The sequence below is a fragment of the Leucopleurus acutus genome, assembly GCF_964270905.1.
Source record: "Leucopleurus acutus genome assembly, chromosome: 1".
Taxonomy (NCBI): domain Eukaryota; kingdom Metazoa; phylum Chordata; class Mammalia; order Artiodactyla; family Delphinidae; genus Leucopleurus; species Leucopleurus acutus.
Genome location: NC_139142.1, coordinates 136,330,717 through 136,358,691, shown reverse-complemented (window position 1 = coordinate 136,358,691; position 27,975 = coordinate 136,330,717). Strand labels below are relative to the sequence as shown.

General features: G+C 37.5%; 1 protein-coding gene across 2 annotated transcripts in view; it reads right to left on the bottom strand.

The window, feature by feature from the left end:
• The window catches only part of MAP2K5 (mitogen-activated protein kinase kinase 5), a 267,148-nt gene that overhangs the window by 152,390 nt on the left and 86,783 nt on the right, over window positions 1-27,975 (bottom strand). For both annotated transcript variants that reach the window (XM_082838889.1, XM_082838890.1), the window contains exons 10-13: window positions 22,108-22,176; window positions 21,934-22,015; window positions 8,938-8,999; window positions 3,249-3,297 (exon numbers count right to left, since the gene is read on the bottom strand). In XM_082838889.1, coding sequence (XP_082695015.1) covers window positions 3,249-3,297; window positions 8,938-8,999; window positions 21,934-22,015; window positions 22,108-22,176 — 262 coding nt within the window. The remainder of the gene's footprint in view (window positions 1-3,248; window positions 3,298-8,937; window positions 9,000-21,933; window positions 22,016-22,107; window positions 22,177-27,975) is intronic.

Sequence of the window (27,975 nt, the reverse complement as noted above, 5' to 3'; positions counted from 1 at the left end):
GCTTAGATCAGTCATTAATGCTTCTCTTTCACCATCTTTTCACTCTGTCTTCTCACAGCGCCTGTACCGGGCTCCCCCTCCTGCAGAAGGACCACTGTCTTTGATTTGACAACGTGACACATATTCAGCTAGAACTCCCATCATCATTCAAGAAAGCAAAAATGAGGATATGTGCTTTTAAGAAGGTACAGCAATAAGCTTACATATCAAAAGTCTATAAACAAGTATATTACCTATTTAATTGCCTTAGCTGAACTTAAAAGCTCTGATCTTTAATTGAACTGATCTAAAAAGCTACAATTTTTAAATCAAGGACAAAATTAAATAGCTTTTTGGTAAATAAAAAGGCATCTTTAATCTTATTTAATGAAATCCAAGTTATTAAATATAGATAAAACATCTAAAATATTAAGTTAACAACTACTCAATCTAGAGTAAATTTCTCATGACAAAGCTTTACGAAATTCTTCAGGGACACCTGGCTTCTTCTACTCTTCAATAAAAACACGTACTTTTAAATCTGGAAGGTACAAGTTTCCACAAATAACAAGGAAACTCAAAAGCTAAACATATATGTTTAATGAGGTATACTACCACAGCATACTATTTCTATAGCTGAGTACCCATAATTACTGGGGAATAACTGTTCATCTGCACTGTAATTCATTAGTCTTTCCATCTAGACAGATGCCGATGCACATTCACTTACTGGTATTTATTTAAAACTGAACATATACACACTATTATATACAAAACAGATAACCAACAAGGACCTACTGTATAGCATAGGGAACTATACTCAATATTTTGTAATAACCTATAAGGGAAAAGAATCTATATATATGTATAAATGAATCACTTTGCTGTACCTAACACAACATTGTATACCTGAAACTAATACAACACTGTAAATCAATACTTTAACTAAATAAATAAATTAAAAAAACTGAAATCCCTTGCGAGGGTTAGCTGGCCCACTACCACTATCCCCACTCAGCCTCTCGCAGATATTTTCATTCCATAACCAGTGGCATTTTATAGTGGTTACTCTCTGTGGGAACTGGACTGGCCAGCACAGACTAAAAAGAGAAGTACAGGCTTAGGATTCCTTTTTGAAACCTCTATGTCGAAAATCAGTCAAACCACTAAGGCCCTCATATGTCACTGATCAAAGAACCCTTCTTAGCCCAAACTGCAACCACAGCTGGGGAGAAGGACCTACCTACCTCTAAGAGGCTCTGGTCAACCACACTTGCCCACAGTGATTATAGGGTGGTTGTACGGGACTCTGACGAACACTTTAGACTTTATTCTTAGATCCAGACATAAATCCATTTGAAACATGTCCATCAAGGTGCCATTTTGAATGAAAAATTCAATTATTCCTCCAGATGAAGAGTAAAACTAAAACCAATGATTTTAAAGAAGAAAAACAAAGATGACTGCAGAGTAACTGAATAGTATTTTCCTATCTATTATAGTTCTTAGTGCTACTAAGAGTCCTCACAGAAAGTTATGGCTAGTGAGAATTTCTTATAAACCAGAATTATGCTGTGTGCCCAGAGTACAGGATGAGCCTAAGGATCTCTTTAATAATAATATTTGCAGGACTTCCCTGGTGGTCCAGTGGTTAAGAATCCGCCTGCCAATGCAGGGGACATGGGTTCGAGCCCTGGTCCAGGAAGCTCCCACATGCTGTGGAGCAACTAAGCCCGTGTGCTGCAACTACTGAGCCTGCGCTCTAGAGCCCACGAGCCACAACTACTGAGCCCAGGTGCCACAACTACTGGAGCCCACGCGCGTAGAGCCCATACTCCGCAACAAGAGATGCCACCACAGTGAGAAGCCCACGCACCGCAACTAGAGAAAGCCCATACACAGCAACAAAGACCCAACGCAGCCAAAACTAAATAAATTAAAAAAAATAACATTTGAATTTCCATGGCAAGGTCCTTTTAATGAAGGCTTTGCTACTGAGCATTGATGACTTCCTCGATTTCCTTTGTCAAATGGATAGCAGATGTCCATAAAAATCAATAAAATGACAAGAATTGACCACTGTGATAATTCCTATTAAAATGGCTATAACCACCTTATGGGTTGGTGAGTCTGGGATGGTGGGAGTACAGGGAAGCAATATAAGTCATATTATGTTAACAACCATTCTCTCTTAATCCTGGAGGAGAAAATGCTCCATTTTTTCTCACCCACCAGATGTATTCACATGCTTATTTATTCCCAGGAAGAATAATACACACTCAGTTCACTCTCCCTACATCTACATGTGTACCAACTATATACTCTAGAAATAGAGTGGACTGGCTTTAAAGAAAAACTTGGTTTATGATTCCATTTAATCAGCATAAAAACCTTCAAGAACTGAATTGAAAGTTTTGCTTGTCAAAATCTACATACCCTTTTCAAAAGAGGAAGGAAGATTTAAGCACAAATTTGGAACCACTAGGATATTAAAACCACCACAACAAAAAAAAACCCTTAGTGACAGATGTGATACTACAATTGAAGACATCAGTTGTTTTCTCTCTCTCATACCTTATACCTTAAAAAAAACCCACAAAACTTTCCTTTCATCACATCTGTGTATGTTGTTGCATTCTTCAAATGTGCATAAAGCTAGGCTGAGCAGAGGTGTAAAATTAAACAGTAGTTAGTAACATTAGGCCAACTTCCAAATGAATTCAGACATTTGGGGAATATTAAAAAATGCAAAGGGAGGTTCCTTTTGCAACATTCAACAGTTATCTGATTATTCTTCTCATGTGTTCTGTTAATAGACTAGGAGACTAATTGCTGATGCACTTACCAATCCCTTATTTAAAGTTTCACTTTCAAGGTATGTAAAGCAATCTCTTAAGCAACAATGCACGAGGATATTTGAAATGTTAATAAAAGGAAGGGATGCAATTATATAGAAAGTGAAGGTTTTGCAATTAACTAGAGTTAAGAAAAATAAGATCCTGTCATTTCCAAATACTATGAAAAACACCGTTTTACATGTTTGGTAAACATTATTCACAAAAATACAATACCAAGTTTATAATCTAAATCAGAGTAGTTAAGGAAGAAAAAAATTTTTAAGTAACATTTATAAAGCAGCCATCTTACTGACTACCAAATATATCACCTGGCTTAAATATTAGATCATTTATTCACTTTAAAAATCAAGGTATAGGGAGAGCTCCCCACCTTACCCCAAATTAAGTCAGAGCTTGTAAGCCAGTACATACCTCTATGTAAAATCTTTAAACTCCACAAATAAGTAAGGCCTTTAACGACCTAAATTGAGAAAGAGAAAACAGGACAATGATGGTTTTTATAAGGAACTTTCCACATTTAAACACATAATCATATCAGCCGTAATTTCTTCCTTCCAAAGTCTGTTAACCAACACGCATTTATTGAACACCTCCCATTTCTGTGTCAGGCGCTGTGGGGACACCGAATGTATAAGCTACAGGTTCCTTCCTTTAATGAGCTCACAGTGTTCTGAAGATAAGGTACGATGAATGAAAGAAATGGATATGTGTGCACATAATATGACCTGGAAGTCCACTGACGAAGTTCTCAGTGGTGGTGTGGGCAGAAAGGAGAGGGACAGGAAAAAGGGACAAAGATTTTCACTTATTTTCTATACTTCTGTACATGAAAAGAAAAATTTTTAAAGTCATGACATTTATGACCAAGGAGAGACATTTTTAAAAAACTTAACTAATGAGGGCAATGGGTGGACTAAAGGCTGCTTCCCCTGACCGTCAGGAAGGCTTTACCAAAGTGCCAGGCCCTGAGTAACAGATTCAACTGATGTGAAGAAAAGTGAAAAAAGCATTCAAGCCAAGGTAAAAATATATGATCAGAGTGTTGGGGCAGTGCATTCTTCAAAACTATCGAGGAAGACAAACACTGAGACACTGTTCTAGATTAACAGAGACTAAACAGACATGACAACTAAATGCAACGTATAATCCAAGACTGGATGCTGGACTAGAAAATTTTTTTCTTTTGGTCTATAAAGAGTATTATTGGACAACTGGCAAAATCTGAATAAGGACTGTTGATTAGATAATAATGATGTATCAATGCTAATTTTCTAATTTTGATCCATATACAGTGATGATGTAAGAGAATGTCCTTGTTCTTAGGAAATACACACCTGGAGTAATTAGGAGTAAAGGGTCATGATATTTGCAAATAATTCTCAAATGCTTCAGGAAAAAAATCTGTACATATATATTTAATCAAATGTGGTTAATTGTTAACAATTGGGAAATCTGGGTGAAGCATCTTTGGGAATTCTTAGTATTACTCTCACCAGTTTTCTGGAAGGTTAAAATAATTTCAAAATAAAAAGTTTCCCCCCAAATATTTTAAATGATTTTAGGGTAGGAAACAACAAAGTATATCAAGAGGATGATCCTCACAAGCCAGTCTGACTGATGCAAGTATGTGTGGAATCATGTAGACAATACTGAACGGGCAAGTAAAAGAAATAAAATGAGAAAATACAAACATCTGAGTTAGAGTTTAGATTTTTTTAATTTAACAGACTGAGTTAAGAGTAATTAGTCGAATAAGGTACTGAAGAGAAGATGTTTCCAAGACCCTAAGTACGTGGGTTATAAGTGCTACCTTCTGTGTGGGAAAGTTAATCATCAAAAGCTTTAAAAATCTTTATATAGAAATAGCTGTAAAAGGAGATGCATATGTCTTTATTCACACCCACTGACCCTGTAATGCACACGAGTGTGAACTTACCAATTTCAAGGTTGACTATTCATAATTAGGTATCAGATACGATGAACACACCACTATTATTAAAAATTTACTGGGGGGCTTCCCTGGTGGCGCAGTGGTTGAGAGTCCGCCTGCCGATGCAGGAGACACGGGTTCGTGACCCGGTCCGGGAGGATCCCACGTGCCGCGGAGCGGCTGGGCCCGTGGGCCATGGCCGCTGGGCCCGCATGTCTGGAGCCTGTGCTCCGCAACGGGAGAGGCCACAACAGTGAGAGGCCCGCGTACCACAGGGAAAAAAAAAAAATTTACTGTAAGAATTTTAAAGTACCCATCATTATAGAAATTTTTAGGTGAGTCAGGAATATAAGAAAAAGAAAAACTACCATTATGAGAAGTAACCGAGTAATTTACATACCTTGAGAAAGATGAAAAGAGGGTTGGAGCTAAATATGCAAGGATTTTAGTTGATCAAAAAAGACCAAGGGCAATAATAAAAATAGAAATGCCAAGGGAAAAACCCAATTTCCAAATACTAAAGGTCTAGAAGAAGATAAAATCTATATCAACTAATGCTGAGCAGAAGTTAACATATTTTAATTGTTCTCACTGAGTGGAATGTACTCCTGAAAAATTTGCTAACGCATTATAATCAATTCTGTGATATATTTTTCTATTTTAAGAGAACGGAATACATATCTATAGCAAATGATTTCTTCCAGAATTCAGACTAAGTGGCATTACAATAAAACACATGTACTCTGAACAGTAAGATAGTAAAAAAAGAAAATATGAAAATAGGAATAACACAGAAGGAAGAAACAGGACAAAAATATTCCCCTAAATGCTTATAAAAATAACATCAATAATAAAAACAATTTTTTCTTTGAGTAGTAGGACAACGTCATCTTATTTAGCTGGAAGTAATCACCCTCTGAGCTCTGGAAATAGGGTTAAAGTTCTCAACTTATAAGTTGCATATTTTAAAGCTCTCCCATTAAAGATAACTTACCACTGAAAATTAGTCCCACAGAAAATGAATAATCAGAAAACACACAGGGGAAGGCAATCCACCATATTCAGATTATCAGGCAGAGAAAAAGTAAAACAAATACTGATTTTATGATACTTGCGAAATTTATAAGTTTTGTTGGACATTCAAAAAGAAAATATTATTCTTCCAACTTTATCAAAATAGACTACATTTTCCTTTAGAAGAAGAATAAATGCATGGGGAGCTAGAAATCTGTCCCTTGAAAATCTAGAGGGTATTATTGGTATTCAGTAAACTAGGTTTCACAACGACTTGACAAAGCCTTGACACTAAAAGTACTTATATCTGCTGTCAGTCACTCAATCCTTGACATGTCAAGTGCACAGCCTTTCAGGGACAACTTCAATCAACATTAGCACTCAAAATACAGTACAGAGTGTCACTGTTTCAGAAATGAGAGGAAAAATAAAATGTGTTAGATGGCAGGGAAAGGGAGAAAGGCATTCCTCTTTATAGGAGACCAGATTCCAGTGGAAAGTAATAAAAATCACTGAGCAAGGTGTAAGGCTGAAATCAACCAGTTTATATGGATTTCTTTTTCTGGGAAAATATTCTCTTGCCATACATCCATCAAGAGAAAATTTGAACAACATATCATAAAGGCTGACAGGGGTCTATCCTGTAATGAATGTTGGATCTGTGGACCTGTATAGCATGCCAGACTATTAGAACCTGGAAAATAAAGTTACTTGGGGGAGGAAGAGATGCCTAGATGTGGTTCTAAGACATGAAAAGAATCTGAAGCAGTTGTATGTGTTACGCCAGTATTCTCTTCATTCATACTTCTCTTTTTTACTTTTAAACCTCATTCTCCCTTTCATTTCTTCCTCTTCATTCTTCTCATTTTCTTAGGAAACCAGATTGAAAGAGCATGGGGCCTGGAGTCAAACTGCCCTGGGTTCTAATTATTACTGACTAGCTACATGATATCTCTAGGCAAGCTGTTTAACTTTTCTACACCTCATCTTGCACTTGTATAAAATATGTACAATCATCTATAGAGTTACTGTGAAGGGTAAATGACATAATATTTGTACATAAAACATTTATCAATGATTTTCATAAAGAAGTACTCAATATACACCTATTTCCCTCCTCTCTCCTGATTCTGTTCCTTCTGGCTTGGCAAAAGAACCCATGTGCTTCCTTGGCCTCCCTGAGGGAACTCAAGGGAATGATGTTGATGCTGTCTTCAGAACACTAGAGGAGTGATGGTCAAGGATACTGGGAACCCAGTCAGGCTGTGAGAACATTTACTTTACAAATCATGTCCTACAAACCATCAATTTGCTAGTCTTATTTTGATTGGTAGAACCCTTCCACTGGTGTTTGTTAGCTGCAAGAAAAGGAGTAACCAACTTTGTAGTCTACTAAAATTTCATTAAAAAAACACACTTTGGAAGTATTATACAAGCTTAGGCCCTAGCAGAGTTTATAAAAAGTGGCAGATGAAGAGTAAAATTATCAAAAGCATTTTTTTTTTTTTTTACTCTGGCCACAGGCAATTTCCATTACTATGACCCGATAAGCCATAAAAGCTGGTGAAATTGGACACATTTTAGGAAAAAAAAACAAAAACAGCCTCATGTTTTAAAATGTAAGGGTTAAATACAAATAATGCTTTGGCTAGCACTTATTTCAAATGCCTTTCACTAAAATCACTGTCATATTTTCAGTTAGGTAAGCCCTGCACTGAAGCTGGATTTTTTTTTTTTTTTTTTTTTTTGCTGACTCCATTCACTTCACAGGCTTCCCACTCCAGTAGAATTGAAAAGACCGATGGCCTTGTGTGGCTGCCCTACACAAGAGGGCGGCAAGATTTATGAAATCCAGGAAGAACAAGCTTCTCTACTGAAGAAGGCAGATTCCTATTTTAGCCAAGTTTGATAGATAATTGCGTATAGAACTCATATACTTTTTGCTTTTTCAATTGGTATTCCTCCTTTTTTGCCCTTTAATATACGTTTTTAAACTTTAGAGCTAAGAAATGCCAAAAGCCACAAAGCATTCATTCCCCCCTGAGATTAAAAGAGGAAATGAAACATTTTTATTTTCATCTAGAATAGTGCTTTAAGTAGTCAAATTTCATACTCATTTACCTAAACATGTAGATTAGAAGCTACTTAGCAGCAATAGCATCAGGAAAGACAGTTCTCATCACCCTGGGCAGTTCTCACTAATAATTAGAAAGAAAAAAGGAAAGCTGTGAATTACAATGAACTAAGACTAAATAAGTGTCCATGTTGGATTAAAGGATCTGTGTTGTCAGTCTGATGTATAATGAATGTGAAAATCAGCCATTTAATTAAATGGTACATGGTATAACCACTTTGTTCTGCACTAAACTGCTTAAGTTATCAGAGCGCCTTTAGTTTAGCAACTGTTTACTATTACACCACCCACGACTTCTCTTAGACACTGTTTAGCCTATGTTATTCTGAATTTGAAATCTGGAGTTTATATAGTAATGTTAATTTAGTTGATATAGTTCATCGGTTTAAATTGGTGAATATAGAAAAGAGGAAATCACAAAGGTATAAATTCCAGATATACGTGGTGAAAAAATTAAAAACCAAGTACATAAAAAGTCTGCAAAAATCTTTAAAGTACTATTTTCTTATAGATGGTTTTATTTTAATAATTTAGGCTTTAAAAGTATTTCCTAATCATATGCCTATAACTACAAAATGTCCCTAAAACAGCTTTCTTTCCAAAGAACGTGGAAATTTTACTGGCTAACAAGAGTAGTAAGGTCCCTGCAAATACATGAAACGAGAACAGGTCAGAATATGCAGGAAATTCCCTGGCAGTCCAGTGGTTAGGACCTGACCCTTTCACTGACAGGGCCCAGGTTCGATCCCTGGTCAGGGAACTAAGATCCTGCAAGCCACACGGCGTGGCCAAAAAAAAGAATATCCATAAGCCTGAAAACTGTCATGTGTCTATGTTATTATTGTAGGTTGGTCTATGAAAAGAAGAAAGGACAAAAATGATGAGAGTTAAGAAGGCCCTGGCAGTCAGCATGGATTCAAGAAAAAGAAAAAAAAAAAAAATCCTGAGGATATAAAGAGAATAATGCTTGACTATAGAGATTAAATCACCCAAATTTCATAGAGTTGAAGCCATATACTCACCGCCACTGCAATTCTTCCAAGGACATGCTCTGGAATTTTTCTATATACATCCAAAGATCCCCCTGTAGAAACAAACATGTTGTGTTACAACGAATGAAACTACTAGAAAAGTGCACTGGGCCCCTCCTCCTCTGTGGATCCATTGTGAGACTTCTTTTTCTCTACTGACATCATGCATTGGATGTCTAGGGTAAAATTAGCTTTTTAGTCCAGTTTTATCAATATTTATGACATAATCATACTTCCAGATGAAGCATAACTAGATACTTTCATTTTGTTCTCAAGTGTATAATCATACACATGTAAAAACTGAAGGAAAGTAGTGAAGGACAGGCTAAGAATCTGTACTTTATGTAAACTTAAATACATACGCAAAACTGAAGGTCAATAGGACAATCATATCCAGGCATCTAGCTTGTGTTAACAGTTTTCTCAAAGGTAAACCAGGACCCTATCTTAGAATTTTCATATTAACCAAACAAAAGCTGGTACGTATAAAATTCAAAATACACATAAAAACTAATAAAGTAAAATAGTTATGTTAACATCTATCTAAATGAATGTTACCCTTCAAATTAGGTACCATGACAAGCAATCAACATATTCCAAAGATACTATCTTAGAACAAAATGGTTTCTTTCTTTTTTGGAGATTCTCTTTGATATAATTTTGAAAACCACTTTATGAGGTTAAAAAAACCTCCTTATGTCGTAACACTTTTTCACTAAAATGGTATTCACTAACATCCTTCACCTTTACCAAATTCAGCTTTTGGTGGTTTCCAAAAAACAAAATCAATAGATTGTGAACATGATAAAGGCAGGGGTCATGTTGTTTGATTTTAATTTTCATCAACCTAGAAATCAGCACAACTAACAGAGAGTACATATTCAATAAATATCTGTCAGATGAATAAGTAAATAAATGTAAATCGCCATGAATTTTACCAGCTAGGTTAAGTTGCTCTGAAAACAGTTTCAAAAGAAGGGACTGCAAACCATCTGCAGCAACAATAACATCATTAAAATAATGGCATAACTTTCCCAGGAAACTATTTCAAAGGAACCAGTATTCATTTGGAAGTATAAATTTGAGTATGCTTGTTAAATTTTTAATCTTATACAAGTAGTATAAGAATTTCAGGAAGATATGCAAAGAATCACTACTTTACTCATATTAATGATATGATTATATAAGAACTATTTTAACCACATGTAATAACCTTTCTTTGAGTCAAGGTGAGGTGCACAGTCTTTCAGTTCCATAAAGGAATTATCCAATATATTTGAGAAACAATTTTTGTTTCTATCAGAGGCTAAAAATTCATATTTAACAATTTTACCACTGGATGCTTTATAAGTATGCCTCGTAAGATGTTAACATGGAGCATACTATCCTTTTCAAATGCAGTTAAGTCTATTTTGCAAATATAAATATTTTTATGTCAAGTTTTCCTAAAGCTGAACAGAGAAAAAATTATTTTTCCCTGTAAAAAATATTACATCAATATATATTCCATATATATAAAGATACTGGCTTTGTATTTATCTTGTTTAAAGCAGGAAAATGATCACTTCTTTCATTAACTTTGGCTTGTAGTTTCCAGATTCTGAAAAGAAGCTGGAAAACCACAGTGTTAGGAAACCTTATGCTTTGGTTCTGGGTGCTACCCGGAAGAGAATGAAAAAAAGACACTTCTGCAATGAGGTGAGCCATCTTTATTTACTAAAATGGCATTTTTATTATAGATGCAAGAAAAGTGAAAACACGGTAGAAAAAACATTTCATGTTCTCATCGATCTTTGAGATGAATTGGCAGTTGCAAGGATGAACAGTCTCAAGAAGATCAAGCTTTACATGTTGGTATTTGGAATCCTCATTAATGGAGTTTAGCGGGCCAGTCCCTTATGAAGTGAACAGCTTGAGTGGCTCAAAACCAGGAGGTGCAAATCTATTCACATACACTACTAAGAGGTGCTAAGAGAAGATTTATTTTTACATAGGCTATAAATCAGGGCTTAATTAGCTAAACGGATAGTAGTCAACAAGCTAAATCAAAAAACCAAAGATTACATTACCTCCATTTTTAGTGGAACAAGCCAAAAAAGAATCCCATTTTGAGGTAATTCACTGATTTTTCTAAATATCTACTTAATCTCAGTTATATCCCACTCTCCTTAGCTATCCATATGGGTAAATCTTTACATAGCTGGCTTTGTGTCATCACAGATTCATCCTGTCCTTGACATAATCATTAGAGAGAGATACTGTCAGAGGCAAAAAAAAATTGTGGCAGATCCACTTAGAATCAATAGTTCCTACTAAACCGGATGAGTTCTCATGCAATTAAAATAACTCTTACCAGGCTAAAAATGGCAGAGGGTTTTCAGTTGAATTTTTACTGAGTTTTACTATCATTTCTATCCTATAGGCCTAGGCAATCTTTAGACTCATCAAATCATCAAACATTAGTGCTGGAGGGACCTTAAAGATCAGCCCAATGACTTTATTTGACAGAGGAGGGAAACTGAGTCCAGAGAGGTGGGTGTTCTAGTCACAGCCATGAGTCCGTTGATGCCAGAACTCAGAAAAGATCTGAACCTTTGAACTGCAAAGATCTAAAAGGTTTCTCCATAGCATCACATAGCTTGAGAATCACATGTGAACTTTCTAGTCTCACTGCAATGTGATATTACTATATGACACATACTCAGAGAGACAGTTTAATATTTGCTGAGGCATTGGTATTCAAGGCATATAGATACTCGTTTTCTGTTGAATGGTTGCTTTGAACCTTCTCCTCATGATTCCAAGGTCACTGGTTTACTCTCTGTGACCTGTCACTTCCTCAGGTTCCCTGGCCTCAGATCATCCCTAGCCAGTCATTTCCTTGCATGCCACTATCCACCACGGGAACCGGGAGGAAGAGTGCTAACAGAGTAGCAAAAAATCCATGTCAACTGCCAAACAACTACACATTTCTGTTGATGAACTGGGGCTATCATCTTCATGAAATTAAGCCAAAAGAACTCATGGGGGGGCTTGCCTGGTGGCACAGTGGTTGAGAGTCCACCTGCCGATGCAGGGGACACGGGTTCGTGCCCCGGTCCGGGAAGATCCCACATGCCGCAGAGCGGCTGGGCCCGTGAGCCATGGCTGCTGAGGCTGTGCATCCGGAGCCTGTGCGCCACAACACGAGAGGCCACAGCAGTGAGAGGCCCGTGTACCGCAAAAAAAAAAAAAAAAAAAAAGAACTCATGGGGTAAGGTCTGTGTTTATCCTAATACAGGACTACAACATAAAGTAGTGTCTTGCATGTGGGATAAACAGATAAGTAGTAAATGAACAAGTAACATTAGTTTCATATTCATCCCAACATTTTCCTTAAAATGATCATGATTATTATTAATACTAACAAAATTGAAATCTGGAGCCACAAGCAAAAATTTCAGAAACTCTCTTAGTCTCTTCCAGTTGAAAAAAATAAAGAGCCGTTTCTTTCTTTGCAACATGGGTTTTGGGGGAAACAACTTATTCCCATGATGGTAATCCAAATACATGTACACAGATTCTGAGATGCTATATTTGGGTATTTCTGAGTGAATTTAATTTTGACTTAATGAGAAGGCCTATCAAATCACTCCCCTACTTGAAACCTTCCAATACATCCTAACAAATTCAGACTGAAACATAAATTCCTCACCATGACCTACAAGGCCTACACAATCTAGCTTCTGCCTATTTCTCTGGCCTCCTGTCTGGCCCCAGGTCCTCTCATCACTACTCTCAAGTCACCATGGCCTTCTTGTGGGGCCTGATTACACCAAGCTTGCTTCCCACCTTAGAGCATTTATACTTAATCCTCTGCCTTGAAGATCTTCCCCATGACCTTCCCTGAGCTGGCTCACTGACATTAAAGTCTCTGCTAAAATGCCACTCCCATAAAGAAGCCATCCCTTGGACCTAGAGACTGTCATACAGAGTGAAGTAAGTCAGAAAGAGAACAACAAATATCGTATATTAACACGCATATGTGGAATCTAGAAAAATGGTACAGATGAACCAGTCTGCAAGGCAGAAATAGAGACACAGATGAAGAGAACAAAGATATGGACACCAAGGGGGGAAAGTGGTGGTGGGGGGGTGAGAGTGGCGGTGGTGGGATGAACTGGGAGATTGGGAATGACATATATACACTAATATGTATAAAATAGGTAACTAGTAAGAACCTGCTGTATAATAAATAAATAAATAAAATAAAATTTTTTTAGTTAAAAAAAAAAAGAAGAAGCCATCCCTGACCGTCCTGTATAGCAGCAGTCCCCAAACTTTTTGGCACCAGGGACCGGTTTTGTGGAAGACAATTTTTCCACGGACGGTGGGGTGTGTGGATGGTTCAGGCAGTAACGTGAGCAATGGGGAGCGGCAGATAAAGCTTTGCTTGCTCACCTGCCGCTCAGCTCCTGCTGTGAGGCCCGGTTCCTAACAGGCTGCAGACCAGCACTGGTCAATAGCCCAGAGGTTGGGGACCCCTGCAATATAGCACCTCCTCTCCTTATTAGTCATCATCTACCCTGCTTTAGGTTCTAACTAGACTTATCCCTCTCTGAGAGTGTACTGTATGTTTCTTGTCTCCCCTTCTAGAATTTAAGCCCCATACCAACAGGGATTAAAGTCTTGTTCACTGTTGTCCCCCAAGTTTAGAACAGTGTCTGAAAGAAAGTGCTCAATTACTACTTGGAAATAAACAACTAATATAAGATTAAAATAAATAATGGGAATTTACACTAACAGAACAGAACTAGGGTTGAGACAAAGTTGTCGAGAAGTTTAATTGAGATAGGAAGGGGAGAGAAGGAATGATAGAGGATGGCACATAGTTTTTGGTCCATGTGTTTTTGAGGAATATTTTGTTTATTACAGAGAGAATGAAGGTCCAAAAGAGAGAGGGTGGTTAATGGAGAAACTCCACCAAGGGGATGCACACGTAAAGGGACTGACCTTAAACAGCTTTTCATGTGAGAGGTGGATCAGGTGTGTGCAGTTGTTGCTAAGCTATAGGTGGAAAAGCAAGGAATTATGAGAGCTCATACCTGATAGTCTATGTTGTCTCTAAATGAGAAAGAGGTAGGTAAAATCTGGAGGAGGGTAATAAAGTTTTACAGGAGCTGATGTGGGAAATAGCAGAGAAGATGGGAATTTGAACAAAACTTAAGAAGTAGGAAATTTTAGTGTTCAGGGACCAGTTAGGGTGGAGTGAAGGGAAGCTGCCAACAGCAGTAGGAGAAGGGCTTCAGGCAGCTCAAGTCAAGAGAGTGAGGAGTCTCAAAAAAAGAGATTAAATATAGGTTATAAAGTGAATATTTTAAGATAAGGACTTAAAGTATTAAAATGTAACTAAAAGGTGACATCACTAAAAACAGCAGGGTAAGGTCCTCTGAAAATTCTCTTCTCCACAAAAGCAATGAAAAAACATACAAAAATTGTCAGAATCAACTTGTTCACAACTCTTGAAATTAGCCAAAGGATTGTAGCAACCCCAAAATTGTTTATTCAGGACAACGCTTGAATCTTGGTAAGAACAGCAAGCTTTGTGGCATTTTAACTTGCCCTATTCCCACTGCCTGATCTCCAGCTTCAGTGCAGCCTTGAAAACCAGCAGCCTGCCATCACAGTAAACTCCAGCAGCCTGATAGCCACTGCACAGGCAGAACTGATTTGGTGCTCCTTCATATCCACATTCTCATAAAAGTTTCACTTCTGACCTGCTTGGGGGTTCCCTGGAAGACCCCACTTGCAATGCTGTCTTTACTTACACCTTATACAAAAAACCTTTTCCTTAGGGGCATTTATTGAAAACAATTAGAAGCAATCAATTAACTCTGTAACTTATTGAGGTGGCGGATAACAGTTTAGGTAAACAACAGGCTAACCAAAAGTCTTAAAAGGAAAAGCTGGGGAATGAGATGTCAATAGAGGCTTTGAGGGACTTCCCTGGTGGTGCAGTGGTTAAGAGTCTGCCTGCCAATGCAGGGGACACGGGTTCGAGCCCTGGTCTGGGAAGATCCCACATGCCGTGGAGCAACTAAGCCTATGCGCCATGGCTACTGAGCCTGCTCTCTGGAACCGCAAGCCACAACTACTGAGCCTCAGTGCCACAACTCCTGAAGCCCACACGCCTAGAGCCCGTGCTTCAACAGAAGCTACCACAAGGAGAAGCTGTGCACTGCAACAAAGAGTAGTCCCCGCTCGCCACAACTAGAGAAAGCCAGTGCGCGGTAACGAAGACCCAACACAGCCAAAAATAAATAAATAAATAAATAGATTTATTGGAAAAAGAAAAAATGGAGGCTTTGAAAAGCTGCAACATATTCTTGGGAATCTAGGATATATGCATGCACAAGGCCGTGTGCATGCTCAGGAGGGCCTGGAGGAGGCTTTCAGCAGTCACCTTGGGCTGAACATGAGGCTCAGCACAAGCAGGAAGCAAAGACTAAGGCACAGTTATCAACTGGTGGGAGAGTACTAGACTTATCCCTCTCTGAGAGTGGGAGAGTACTGAAGGTGTGCCCCAACACACTCAGAACCCTTCAGCAAAGACTGGGAGACTTATTAGCCCCAGGCATTTAAGGAAATCTCTGCCTAATCATTAACTGACCAGTAAGCTAACTGAAAGAGGCTTCAGTGGCTACACACTGGAGACAGAAACACTACAGAATAGCTTAGAAAAGTCACTAAACAAACATATCCAACAAAAACAAACCCTAGGGATGAGGGAGAATCTGATTTCTAGAGTTAACACATTACATAATTTAAAATGTCCAGTTTTCAACCATAAAAAATGAGACATGTAAAGAAACAAAAAGGTATGACCATACACAGGAACAAAAGCAATCAACAGAAACTGTCCCTAAAAAAGCTCAGATGTTGGACTTACTGGAAAAAAATCTTTAATCAGCTATGTTAATATACATCCATACAACTAAAGGAAACCATCTGTAAGGAACTAAAGTATGAGGACGATGTCGTCCCAAATACAGGCTATCAATAAAGAGGCAAATTACACACCCTCCCAAACATACACATACACATACACACATATATACAAATCCCTCTCTCACTATCTCTGTGTGTGTGTGTGTGTGTGTGTATGTATATATATATACACACACACACAGAGATATAAAATAAAGTTTGGAGCAAAGTTTTTGTATGCTACTGAAAGGAAGTTGATATTAATCTGAAATAAGTTGTTGATATTAATCTGAATAAGTTAAGATGATAACTGTAATCTCTAGGGAAACCAAACATACACCTTAAAAATATAGTAAAAGAAACCACAAGATAATTTAAACAGTACATTAGAAAATATCTATTTAATATAAAAGAAAGCAGTAATGAACGAACAGAAGAATATAAAAGAAGACTTAAAGAAAACAAATAGTAAAATGGCAGATATAAATTCTAGCTTGTCATTAATCACATTAAATGTAAATGAATTAAACACTCTGACTGAATGAAAGATTGACAGACTGGATAAAAAAATTATCCAACTCTACGCTGCCCATAGGTGATGCACTTTAGATTCAAAGACCCAAATAGGCTGAAAATAAACAACGGAAAAAGACATAACAAGCAAAGAGTAATCAATAGGGAACCGGAATGACTATACTAAATTAGACAAAATAGACTCTTAGGCAAATGCTGTGACTAGAGACAAAGAAACACATTTTATAATGATAAAACAGTCAATTCATCAAGAAGATACAACAATTACAAACATACATGCACCTAACAACAGAATGCCAAAATATGTGATGCATAAACTGACAAAACTGAAGGGAGAAACAGACAACCAAAAAATACCCCATTTCAATACCCACTTTCAACAGTAGATAGAACAATTTGCACCAGAGATTAACAAGGAAATAAAATACTTAACACCATAAACCACCTACTCCTGACAGACATCTCAAGAACACTCCACCCAACAATAGCAGAATACATTTTTCTCAGGTGCACATGGAACATTCTCCAGGACAGACAATATTTTAGGGCATAAAACAAATCTCAATAAATTTAAAAGGACTGAAATCATACAAAGCATGTTCTCTGACCTCTAAGGAATATTAGAAATCAGCAACAGAAGGACAAATTCAATGTGGAAAATGACACATTCCTAAATAAAAATGGGTCAAAAGAGAAATCACAGAGATTATCTTTGTGGGGAATTAGAAAACACTTTGAGATAAATGAAAATGAAAAAAACAACATATCAAAACTTCTAGAGTACAGCTAAAGAGGTGCTTAGAGGGACATGTATAGCTGCAAACGCCTACATTAAATAAGAAAGATCTCAATATCCTAACTTCACAGCTTAAAAATACAGAAAAAGAGGGGCTTCCCTGGTGGCGCACTGGTTGGGAGTCCGCCTGCTGATGCAGGGTACGCGGGTTCGTGCCCCGGTCCGGGAGGATCCCACGTGCCGCGGAGCGGCCGGGCCCGTGGGCCATGGCCGCTGAGCCTGCGCGTCTGGAGCCTGTGCTCCGCAACGGGAGAGGCCACAACAGTGAGAGGCCCGCGTACCGCCAAAAAAATAAAAAAAATAAAATAAAATAATAATACAGAAAAAGAGGAGCAAACTAAAAACAGAGCTAGTAGAAATTAATAAGTATTAGATCAGAGATCTAACACAATAGAAAAACAACAGAGAAACATCAAAGAAATCAAGAGTTGGTTTTTGAAAAAGACAAAGAAACTGACCAACTTTTAGCTACCCTGACCAAGAGAAAAAGGGATAAGACTCAAATTAATAAAATCTGGAATGAAAGAGAGAACACTAACACTGACTTTACCGAAATAAAAATGATTACAAAGGAATACTAGGAGTAATTGTTTACCAACAAATTAGATAATCTAGATGAAATGAACAAACTTCTAGAAAGCCACAAAGTACCAAAACTGACTCAAGAAGAAATAGAAATTCTGAATAAACCTGTAACTATAACTAATAAAGATATTGGTTGGTAATTTAAAAAACTACTCACAATATTATTCAGTCTTAAACAGAAAGTAAATTCTAACATATGCTACAACATTGGTAAATCTTGAGGACATTATGAAAAGTGAAACAAGCCAGTCCCAAAAAAGACAAATACTGTGCAAGTTCACTTAGCTGAGGTATCCAGAGTAGCCCAACTCATACAGACAGAAAGCAGAATATTCGCTACCAGGGGCTGGGAGTAGGAGGCAAAGGAGAGTTATGGCTTAATGGGTATGGGGTTTCAGTTTTGCAAGCTGAAAAGAGTTCTGGAGATGGACGGTGGTGGTTGCATGGTAATGTGAATGAACTAATGCTGCTGAACTACACACTTAAAAATGGCTAATATGGTAAATTATATATGTGTTATACCACAGTTTTTGAAAAACTTTTGGGAAAGACAGTCTTATGCACACTGTCTTACTAATCCTACTTGGCCACATAAGAATGGGCCTTGGGGCTGGAACACTTGCTTACCAAGAGATAAAGAGGCCACATAACCTGTGCTGGGTTTATCTCCTTGCTTTGGAATATCTTTCCCTGTTTTAGGCTCAGTGTGTACTCCTTTGTCCTGATTAAGCATGTGCATCAATGGACCTTAGGCATACCTCCAGCTTTCAGTATTTCTGACTCCAGGGGAGTAGGGCAGAGTGGGGGGTACTTTTGCTGCAACACAGATGGGTATGTGCAGGCCAACTGCCCTGCACAGACTGCCAGGAGGGACCTGCTGTTGGCCATTGGGAACTGACACCCACTACTAAAGCTGATCTTGCTCTGTCTCTTTTTTTTTTTTTTTTATGTGAGTGAAGCATTGTTCAATCCAGTGCTTGATTGTATTCTGTTTTTCTTGGCAACTCCAATACCAAGATGCAGTGGGCAGCAGTGCTTGGACTTCTCCTAATGAGAGACAACAAATGCCACCTGACCACAGAAACTAGTCACAAAGAAAACCCCAGGACCAGATGGCTTCACCGGTGAATTATACCAAACGTTTTAAGAAGAATTAACATCAATCTTTCACAAACTCTTCCAAAAAACAGAAGAGGAGGGAACACTGTCCAACTCATTCTTTGAGGACAGAATTATCCTGATATCAAACTCACACAATGACATTACAAGAAAAGAAAACTACAAACCAATATCACTTGAAAATATGGATGTAAAAATCCTCAACAAAATACTAACAAATTGAATCCAGCAACATATAAAAAGGATTATACAGGACTGATTCAATATGCAAAAATCTATTAATATAATACACTGTAACTATGGAATAAAGGACCAAAAAACACATGATCATTTTAATAGACAAAAAAAGCACTTGACAAAATCTAATGCCAATTTATGATAAAAATACTCAACAAACTTGATAAATGACATCTACCAAAACCCCACAGCTAACATCATACTTAATGGTGAAAGACTGAAAGCTTCCCTTCTAAGGAGCAAAAGAAGGATGTCTGCTCTCACTACTTCTATTCAACACTGTACTGAGGGACTTCCCTGGTGGTCCAGTGGTTAAGAATCGTCTTGCAATGCAGGGGACACCGGTGCAATCCCTGGTCAGGGAACTAAGATCTCACATGCCGTGGGGCAATTAAGCCTGTGTGCCACGACTAGAGAGCCCTTGCGCTGCAACTAATGACCCTGCGCGCCACAACTAGAGAGAAGCCTGTGCACTGCAACAAAGAGCCCACGTGCTGTGACGAAGGATCCTGGGTGCTGCAACTAAGACCCAATGCAGCCAAAAAATAAATAAATATTTTTTTCAAAAATTAAAAAAACCCAAAAAACCACTGTCCTGAAAGTTTTAGCCAGGGTAGTTTAGCAAGAAACAGAAAAAAAGACATCCAAAATGGAAAAGAAGATGTAACACTACCTCTATTTTCAAATGACATGATCTTCTATATGGAAAACCCTAAGGAATCTATAAAAACCTATTAGAGTTTAAGGAACAAGTTTAGCAAACTGAATGCAAACTGGTGTAAAATGGAATGGAACAGTTTGGCAGTGTTAAACATAGAGCTACCATATGACCCAGCAATTCTACTCCTACTGACATACTCAAGAGAAGTGAAAACATATGGCCACAAAAAACTTGTACACAAAAGTATATAGCAGCATCATTCACAACAGCCAAAAAATGGAAACATCACAAATGCCCATCAGTGATGAATGAGTAAAGAAAATGTGGTGATCTATACAATGGACTATTATGCAGTCATGAAAAGTAATGAAGTACTGATAAATTTTACAACCTGCGTGAACCTCGAGAACATTATGCTAAGTGAAAGAAGCCAAACACAAAGGCCACATACTGTATGATTCCACTTAATCTGAAATGTCCAAAATAGGGAAATCCATAGAGACAGAAAGTAGATTAATGGTTGCCAGGGACTAGAGGGAAGAGGGTATAGGGACTGACTACTAATGGGTAGGGAATTTGTTTCCAGGGTGATAAAAATGTTTTGGAATTAGTGGTGATGGTTACACAACCTTGTGAATATACTAAAAACCACTGAACTGTACACATTAGAAGGACGAATTTTATGGTATTTGAACATACCATCTTAATAAATACATTTTTTAATATAACAAAAATTGAGGATTCAAAAAAGGATGATGAAAAGTCATAAGGTAATGACATGTACTGGCTCTATGAACCCATTTTTTCTAGTCAGTCTCCTTGAATACTAATTGTCATACTTCCCATATGTTTGTAAGACTTTTAATTCTTGACATCTACTATAACTAATTTAGAACACATTATTATAGTAACAAGGTGTCAATGATGGCTCATTAAAAAGTCTTGTGGGGGGCTTCCCTGGTGGTGCAGTGGTTAAGAATCTACCTGCCAATGCAGAGGACACGGGTTCGAGCCCTGGTCCGGGAAGATCCCACATTCTGCGGAGCAACTAAGCCCGTGTGCCACAACTACTGAAGCCCACGAGCCTAGAGCCCGTGCTCCGCAACAAGAGAAGCCACTGCAGTGAGAAGCCCACGCACCGCAACGAAGAGTAGCCCCTGCTCACCGCAACTAGAGACAGCCCACGCACAGCCAAAAAAAAAACAAAGTCTTGTGGGGAATGAACTAATTGTATTATTAATATACTGAGAATCCCCCAAATGAACTAAGTATATTTTGTAAATGTTGAGGGGTTGTTTTTGGCCGTACCGCTCGGCTTGCAGGATCTTAGTTCCCCAACCAGGGATTGAACCCGGGCCACGGCAATGAAAGCACTGAGTCCTAACCACTGAACCCCTAGGGAACTCCCAAATGTTGAGTTTTAATGAGCTAGACATTAAAAAATTGAATATGTGAAATTCAAAGACTGCTTTGATTTCAAATAGGTAAACAATAACAATGATGCCATCATTTTACTGATAGGGTACCAAGAAATTTGCATTTTGCCAAAATATTCAGAACAAAAAAGATTTATCAAAATAGAAATGAATAAAAAATAAAGGAAGGAAGGAAAGGGCTAGAGTCCAAAGAAAACTAAACAAATCTTGGCTAAACAGCTGTGTTGGAAAACAATTTCTTATCTTGCAATTAAGATCCGATTTCTTTCTAAGACACAGGACATTGCATTAACAGATTTCTTTAAAAGAAAATCTGTTTCGGCTATTGAAACATTAAAGGAACAGAACAACTGTTTTGCAAGTGAAGACAGATTGTATGGAAGAATCAAGTATCACACCACCGATTAGACTAGTATTTAATCTATTTAAATTTTCAGTAAAAGTAAATGAAATTACATTCTTGAAACTATGGCTTGGCTATAAATATTTAACAACAGGAACCCTTAACACTAAGATGTTTTAGAGCATAAAGGAGGTAATTATTAGCATATTTTCATTACGTTTAATTCTACTTGATACCTATATCAAAACCAGGTTTTAAAGCACTCTACTCCCAAACTCACTTTTAAAGTATTATAAAAGGGAAGACTCACCATCCATGAATTCTGTACATATTGAAATTCTGTTTTCCACAAAAAATGCACCATAAAACCCTATGATATATGATGAATCACACTGTAACAAAAATAAGACAAAAGTAGTTAATAGCCTGCAAGCCAATACCACAGGCATACTTTATAAGGAAAAATGACCAAGAAAAAAATTACCTTATAAAGAATTTCCAATTCAGACATAATTTGCTTCTGAAGTTCCAGTGTAATATCTAGTAGTATGACCTAAATATATAAAGGAATCAACATTTACACATTTATTCACCTTTAAATTAAATATAGTCATATTCATTATGAAATATAAAAACAAAAAATATGGTGTTTCCTCTATTCATTCCACCTCTCTCCTCCCCACCACAACCTCCAGTAATACAAACTGTGTCCACATCTGTCTAACACTTTGTATTGGGGGAGGTGGTATACAAGTGATTGATGGGATCAAAGAAAAAGCCAGGTCTCAAAGGTCAGTATTAACAGCTTTAAAAGTCAGTTAAGTTATAACACCCTTAATTTATACACCCTATTTGGGTCACATTGGTTATTTTGAGAAGAGGAAGATCGTAATGACCTTGAAACCATTAAAAAAATAATTGTCTTGTAATTCAGAAACTGGGCAAAAGCAGAGAGAATAATGAGTAAAAATAACATTTAAAGTAGATTTTTAGTTATGAGAGAAATAAGGAGTTTTTAAAATATGTCAGGTTTTTATATTCTTCCAGGTGGGTAATCTTTCTTTGCCAAAACTGTTATAAAATGTTGGAGCTTGAAGGAACCTCAGAAATGATTTCACCTAATTCCCTTCTTTTTAAAAAATTAATTAATTAATTAATTTTGGCTGCGTTGGGTCTTCGTTGCTGTGCGCGGGCTCTCTCTAGTTGTGGTGAGTGGGGGCTACTCTTCATTGCAGTGCATGCGTTTCTCCTTGCGGTGGTTTCTCTTGTTGCAGAGCACGGGCTCTAGGCAAGCAAGCTTCAGCAGTTGCAGCATGTGGGCTCAGTAGTTGTGGCACATGGGCATGTGGGATCTTCCCGGACCAGGGCTCGAAACCATGTCCCCTGCATTGGCAGGTGGATTCTTAACCACTGAGCCACCAGGGAAGTCCCTAATTCCCTTCTTTTAGAGGAAGAAACCAAGGCTCTGAGGAGTCATGAGGCCCAGCAATGTCAGGGCCCCTCCCTGATTCCAAGGACCATGCACTTTCCAGTATGCCCTGAGGCTTTATGGTTTTCCTTAAAATATCAACCACTGAGTCAAATTCATAACATAGAAACGTACAATAGTGTATTTATAAACTTACCTAGAATAAATTCTAGTTTATTTCAAACACTTATTTTTTTAAGAAAGAAGACCATCAACCATTCAAATTTTACTTAGCATTTCCTGTGAAGCCAATTCAAGGGAAATTGTTTTTTACTTAAAACAGACAGTGATGATAATAAAATAACTGGAAGATAATTTCTAAGATTTGTGGCAGAGTTTCTGACTCTAGACATTTCTAGATAAAAACTTAACATTCAGGATTACCAATGATAGTCTAATTAAACACCATCCAACACTGAACCACATTTTGTATTACAATGGCAGAATATATGTGTGTGTGTGCGTGTATACACACACACACACACACACATATATATAATCAATACTGGAGGAAAAAACATAAATTTTGAATTGCAAACTGCTGTTAGAGCAAGGAAATAAAAGGATAATCTCTAAAACACAGATTTTATAGTCCTGACATCCGTTGGGGGGAGGGTAAAATGAGTACAAAAAGGCATAGCAGTTTCTATCAAGAGTTTGCTTTAGGGTTATTTATAAAAGCTCTCACTAAAACTAGACTGTAAGTGTAATGCAAAACTGCCAAGAAGCATTTAAACATTTCTCCCAATCAATAGTCATTTGCCACAATATTCACTTACATTTTTGTTCCTGTATAAAATTTAGCAACAAAATTAATTCATCTAGTGTTGTTTGAATTCTATGCCATAAAATATTAGAGCTATTCATCCTACTATGTCAAGTACAGGGACTCTTTCAACCTGAAAAACTCTGCTAAAAGGAGTACAGTATTATTTACCTTAAAGCAGTGGTTCTCAACCTTGGCCTCACATTATCATTACCTATATATCTAGGTGTTTATATAAATATATAAGGACACTTCTAACAAATCCTGATGCACAGGGCTTACTCCAGAATAAGGGAATCAGAATCTCTAGGGTTGGGCCCACATCTCTGCATTTTTAAAAAATTTCCCAGATAATTTGTAACCCCTAGTAAGGTTGAGAATCCCTTATTTAATGTTTCAAAAATGTTGTTTATTCAGTGTTTAGAATGACTACTAAGATATATTGCACCTCCAGGCCCCCAATCAAGAAACAACATGATGCCACAAGGCTAATCAAAACCTTATTATTAACCCAAAACTACCAGCTATGAACTTATTCTCTTCACAGAGAACCTTAACTGGGCTCCTATGGCCTCAAATAAAGTTAAAATTCTAGCATGATAGTCAAGGAATTCTTCCACAGTCTACCTCCAACTCGTTATTCTAGCTCCTTCTCCCACTACTCCTTACCACAAACCCAATCTACGTGTAAAACCAGATGATTTCTACCGGTCCACACACATATCCTGTGCTTTCCCCCATGCTGTTCCCTCCACTTGAGGTGTGCTTCCTTGCTCCATTCCATAGTCACTGGCCATAAAACCTTTCCTATCCTTTAGATACAGTTTGAATGCCACCACCACCTCCACAAAGCCAGCCCCAAAGCCCTCCATCAGATCCTTTATCTTTTTCCTTATCACAAGCTGCCTTTAGCATTAATACCTCATCTCCTAAAAACAGAAGCCTAGAGAGTACAGAGTGTTTGTAAGCCCCTGAACGGCAACGGCAACGGCAACAGCAACGGCAACGACTGTCTTGTGCATTTTTCTCTGGTCCCCTCCCCGCATATCCAGCACCCAGCCCAGGGTCTTACTCAAGTGGTGCCCATTAAGTGATGTGGGACTTAATTAAAGTACTCCTTACAAACATAATCCTACAAATAAGAAGCTATTTCTAGACAGGAAGGAAATGAATTGCCTGATTTCTATAACTGAATTTAAAACCAAAGACATAAACACCAAAATAAATAAAATTGCCACACTGGCCTAACATGTAGCAAGTAACACCGTATTTGTGGGACCAATCCACTGCACTCTAATAGGTCTTGATCGTTCTTGGAATTTGCTATAGTCCAGAATAGTGGAGATTCCATAATGGTAAAAAAATGAAAATGTAATTTCTGGGAACTTGAGAGGGCAAGTAAAATCTACCCTAAAATGGAAACATTGCAAAAAAAGCATGGCGAATACTAATATTTTTTTCTGAAGAACAAGGAAAGCATGAACTCCTTAAGTCTTCATGATTGTTTTTTTTTCTCCTTAGGAAGAGCTAAATTTTTCAAACTGGAAAGAATTTGAACATGAAGCATTTCCTGGAGAAAGGGTTAAGTGAGAAACTGAAATACCTGAGTGCATTTCCGCTGCTCTCCACTACACCTCCAGGACAAATAAGGATGAGTTGTCAAGTTAAATATAAGTAGTCAAGTGACTGAATTATAATTTACTCTGTGCTCAATTTAAATTAGTGTGAGGCTATTAAAATATACAGTATAAATACGGCAATTCATCACAAGCTGTCATGGATGACTTCATTTATTTGCTGGAGTGGCACACGCTCCACTAAAGGGAAGGAGAGCAAAATCACAGGTCAAATTAAGCCGCTATTCTGTTTTAATTCGCTTATTTAATCTGTGGCGACATAATTGTCTTTTACAGTATGTACAACTCAGAAAGGAAATTTGGGAGGATTACAGTCAGTATACAAATGATTAATCAAATGGTCCATTTAAATGCTAGTTTAAAAGCAGCAGAAACCCAAAGCAGTCAAAGAATGATAATCAGCACATGCTACATACAAGGCTAAATTTCCTGGCAGATAGATTTTTCCCAATTAGAATATTTACAGTACTGGGGAATCTATTAAGCTCTACTCTTTCAAAGATTTTATAGACTACATTAACGGTATAAAAAGGTTCTGTTTGCAAGATGGCTAACAGTATTTTTATTTGTTTTCTGCTCTACTTGTTTGCAATCGTCTTGCTTAATTACATTCCTCCCCCGCCGCCCACCAAAAGCTAGTTAGAAACACATATTCATATACAGTCATCGAATAGTTATCTTTGAACTAGCATTAGTATCATTTTGAGGCAAATTTTTTTCTAAACTCAGTGATATAAAATAAAAATTCAAAATACTTCTATTCTTCCCAAAATCCAACTTTCTTTTTATAATATCTGAAATATTTTCCCGCCTTTGAAGTCTAAAGAGGTAAACACTAATATGCTTAGACATTGCAATATTCTTTAGACAAAAAAGTCTAGAAAATAAGAACATTTACAAGTACAAAAATTAGAAATATTTTGAGTAGGAAGAGAAAAGTAACAGATTTTCAAGGACTCTCATCTAAGTGCTCCCACAGACATTCAAACTATGGGTCCAAACAACCATTTGACTTGGAAAATTAAATTTCCCTCATCATTCTATGCAGGCATCAGAGCCCTGCAGGTGATTCTGTTTAGACAAGGACTGTGATTTGCTGCTCTTCGCAATCCCTTTGTGACACCAGGCAGCCCCGTTTCACAGCTGAGGTCACTGAGAGGTTCAAGTGACATGCTTGAAGTCACACAAAAGTCAGGAGAGGGTCAGGAAAGGACCAAATGCACTTCTAACTCTTAACCTTTCATTTCACCCTTTAATATAAAAAAAAAGCTAAGAAATACTCCGGGTGAGAGCAATGGTCCATACAAAGAACACTATGGGATATTCTGTACATGAGCTGAACCTACTTTCAGGATGTTACTTCAAAAGATGAATGAATGAATTAAAGAACAAATGACAGAATAAAATTTAGCTAGTTAGTCATTCAACTAATTATGTGTTGAACATCTAATCATTACAAGATGTTCAGTGCTCTGTACTAGGCCCTGTATGCAAGGTTCGACATGAATCAATGAGTAAGACAAGAAGCTAAATAAGATCTGTTCCCCACTTACAAAGAGATTTCAGTGTAATAGGGGAAATGTACATGTATACTAATAGCAAAATACAAGGCACTATGTGATAACACCCGTAAGAGACATACAGAGAATTCTAGGGAGGTTCCAGGGAGAAGGTGAATGAGTGATAGATATACCAGATGTGACAGGATTTATTCAAGTAAGTTCAATGGAAGAGCAAGCTTTGGAGCTGACCCTTGAAGGGTGTTAAGTATTTTGATAAGTGGAGACATGGGTGAAGGCATTCTAATTAGAAAGAAATACATGAGTAAAAGTGTTGAAGTGAGACACTACTTGGGTTCAGATAAGGCAATGAGTTCAACTTAAAAGCAGCACAGGATTCAGACACATGAGATAATGCTTTAAAAGTAGGCTGATGACCTACTGTGGAAGACCTTGAGTTCCATTCCACAGAGCTTTTACTTGGGAAGTAATGTAGAGCCTTTGAAGACTTTTGAGAAGGGAAGAGATGTGACTAGAATTATGTTTTAAGAAGCCAAATCCAAGGGTACTGAGCAGAAATATAGTACAGAGCATGGACTTGAGGCAAGACTTCCCTGAGTTCAAAGCCTGGTTCCATTACATATTAGCTGTGGGACTAAGCTACTTAACTATTCTGTGCCTCAGCTTCTGCGTCTGTAAAATGAGGATCCATAATGGTAGTAACTGCAAAAGGTCACTGTGAACGTTAAATGAGGAAAATGTATGTAGAGTGCTTAGCACAGTACAAATGATCAATAAATGGGAGCTTGTATTTTTGAGAGAATAATTTAAAAGCTGGTCAACATGTCTGACGAGACAAAAACAAGCATCTGGATTTGCATGGTGACAAGGAAGGAAGAGATACTAAAAATTAAATAACAACAACAACAAAAAAAGACCCCAGAAAAATCAACAGGCTTCTAGACATTAGATATCAGCTAAA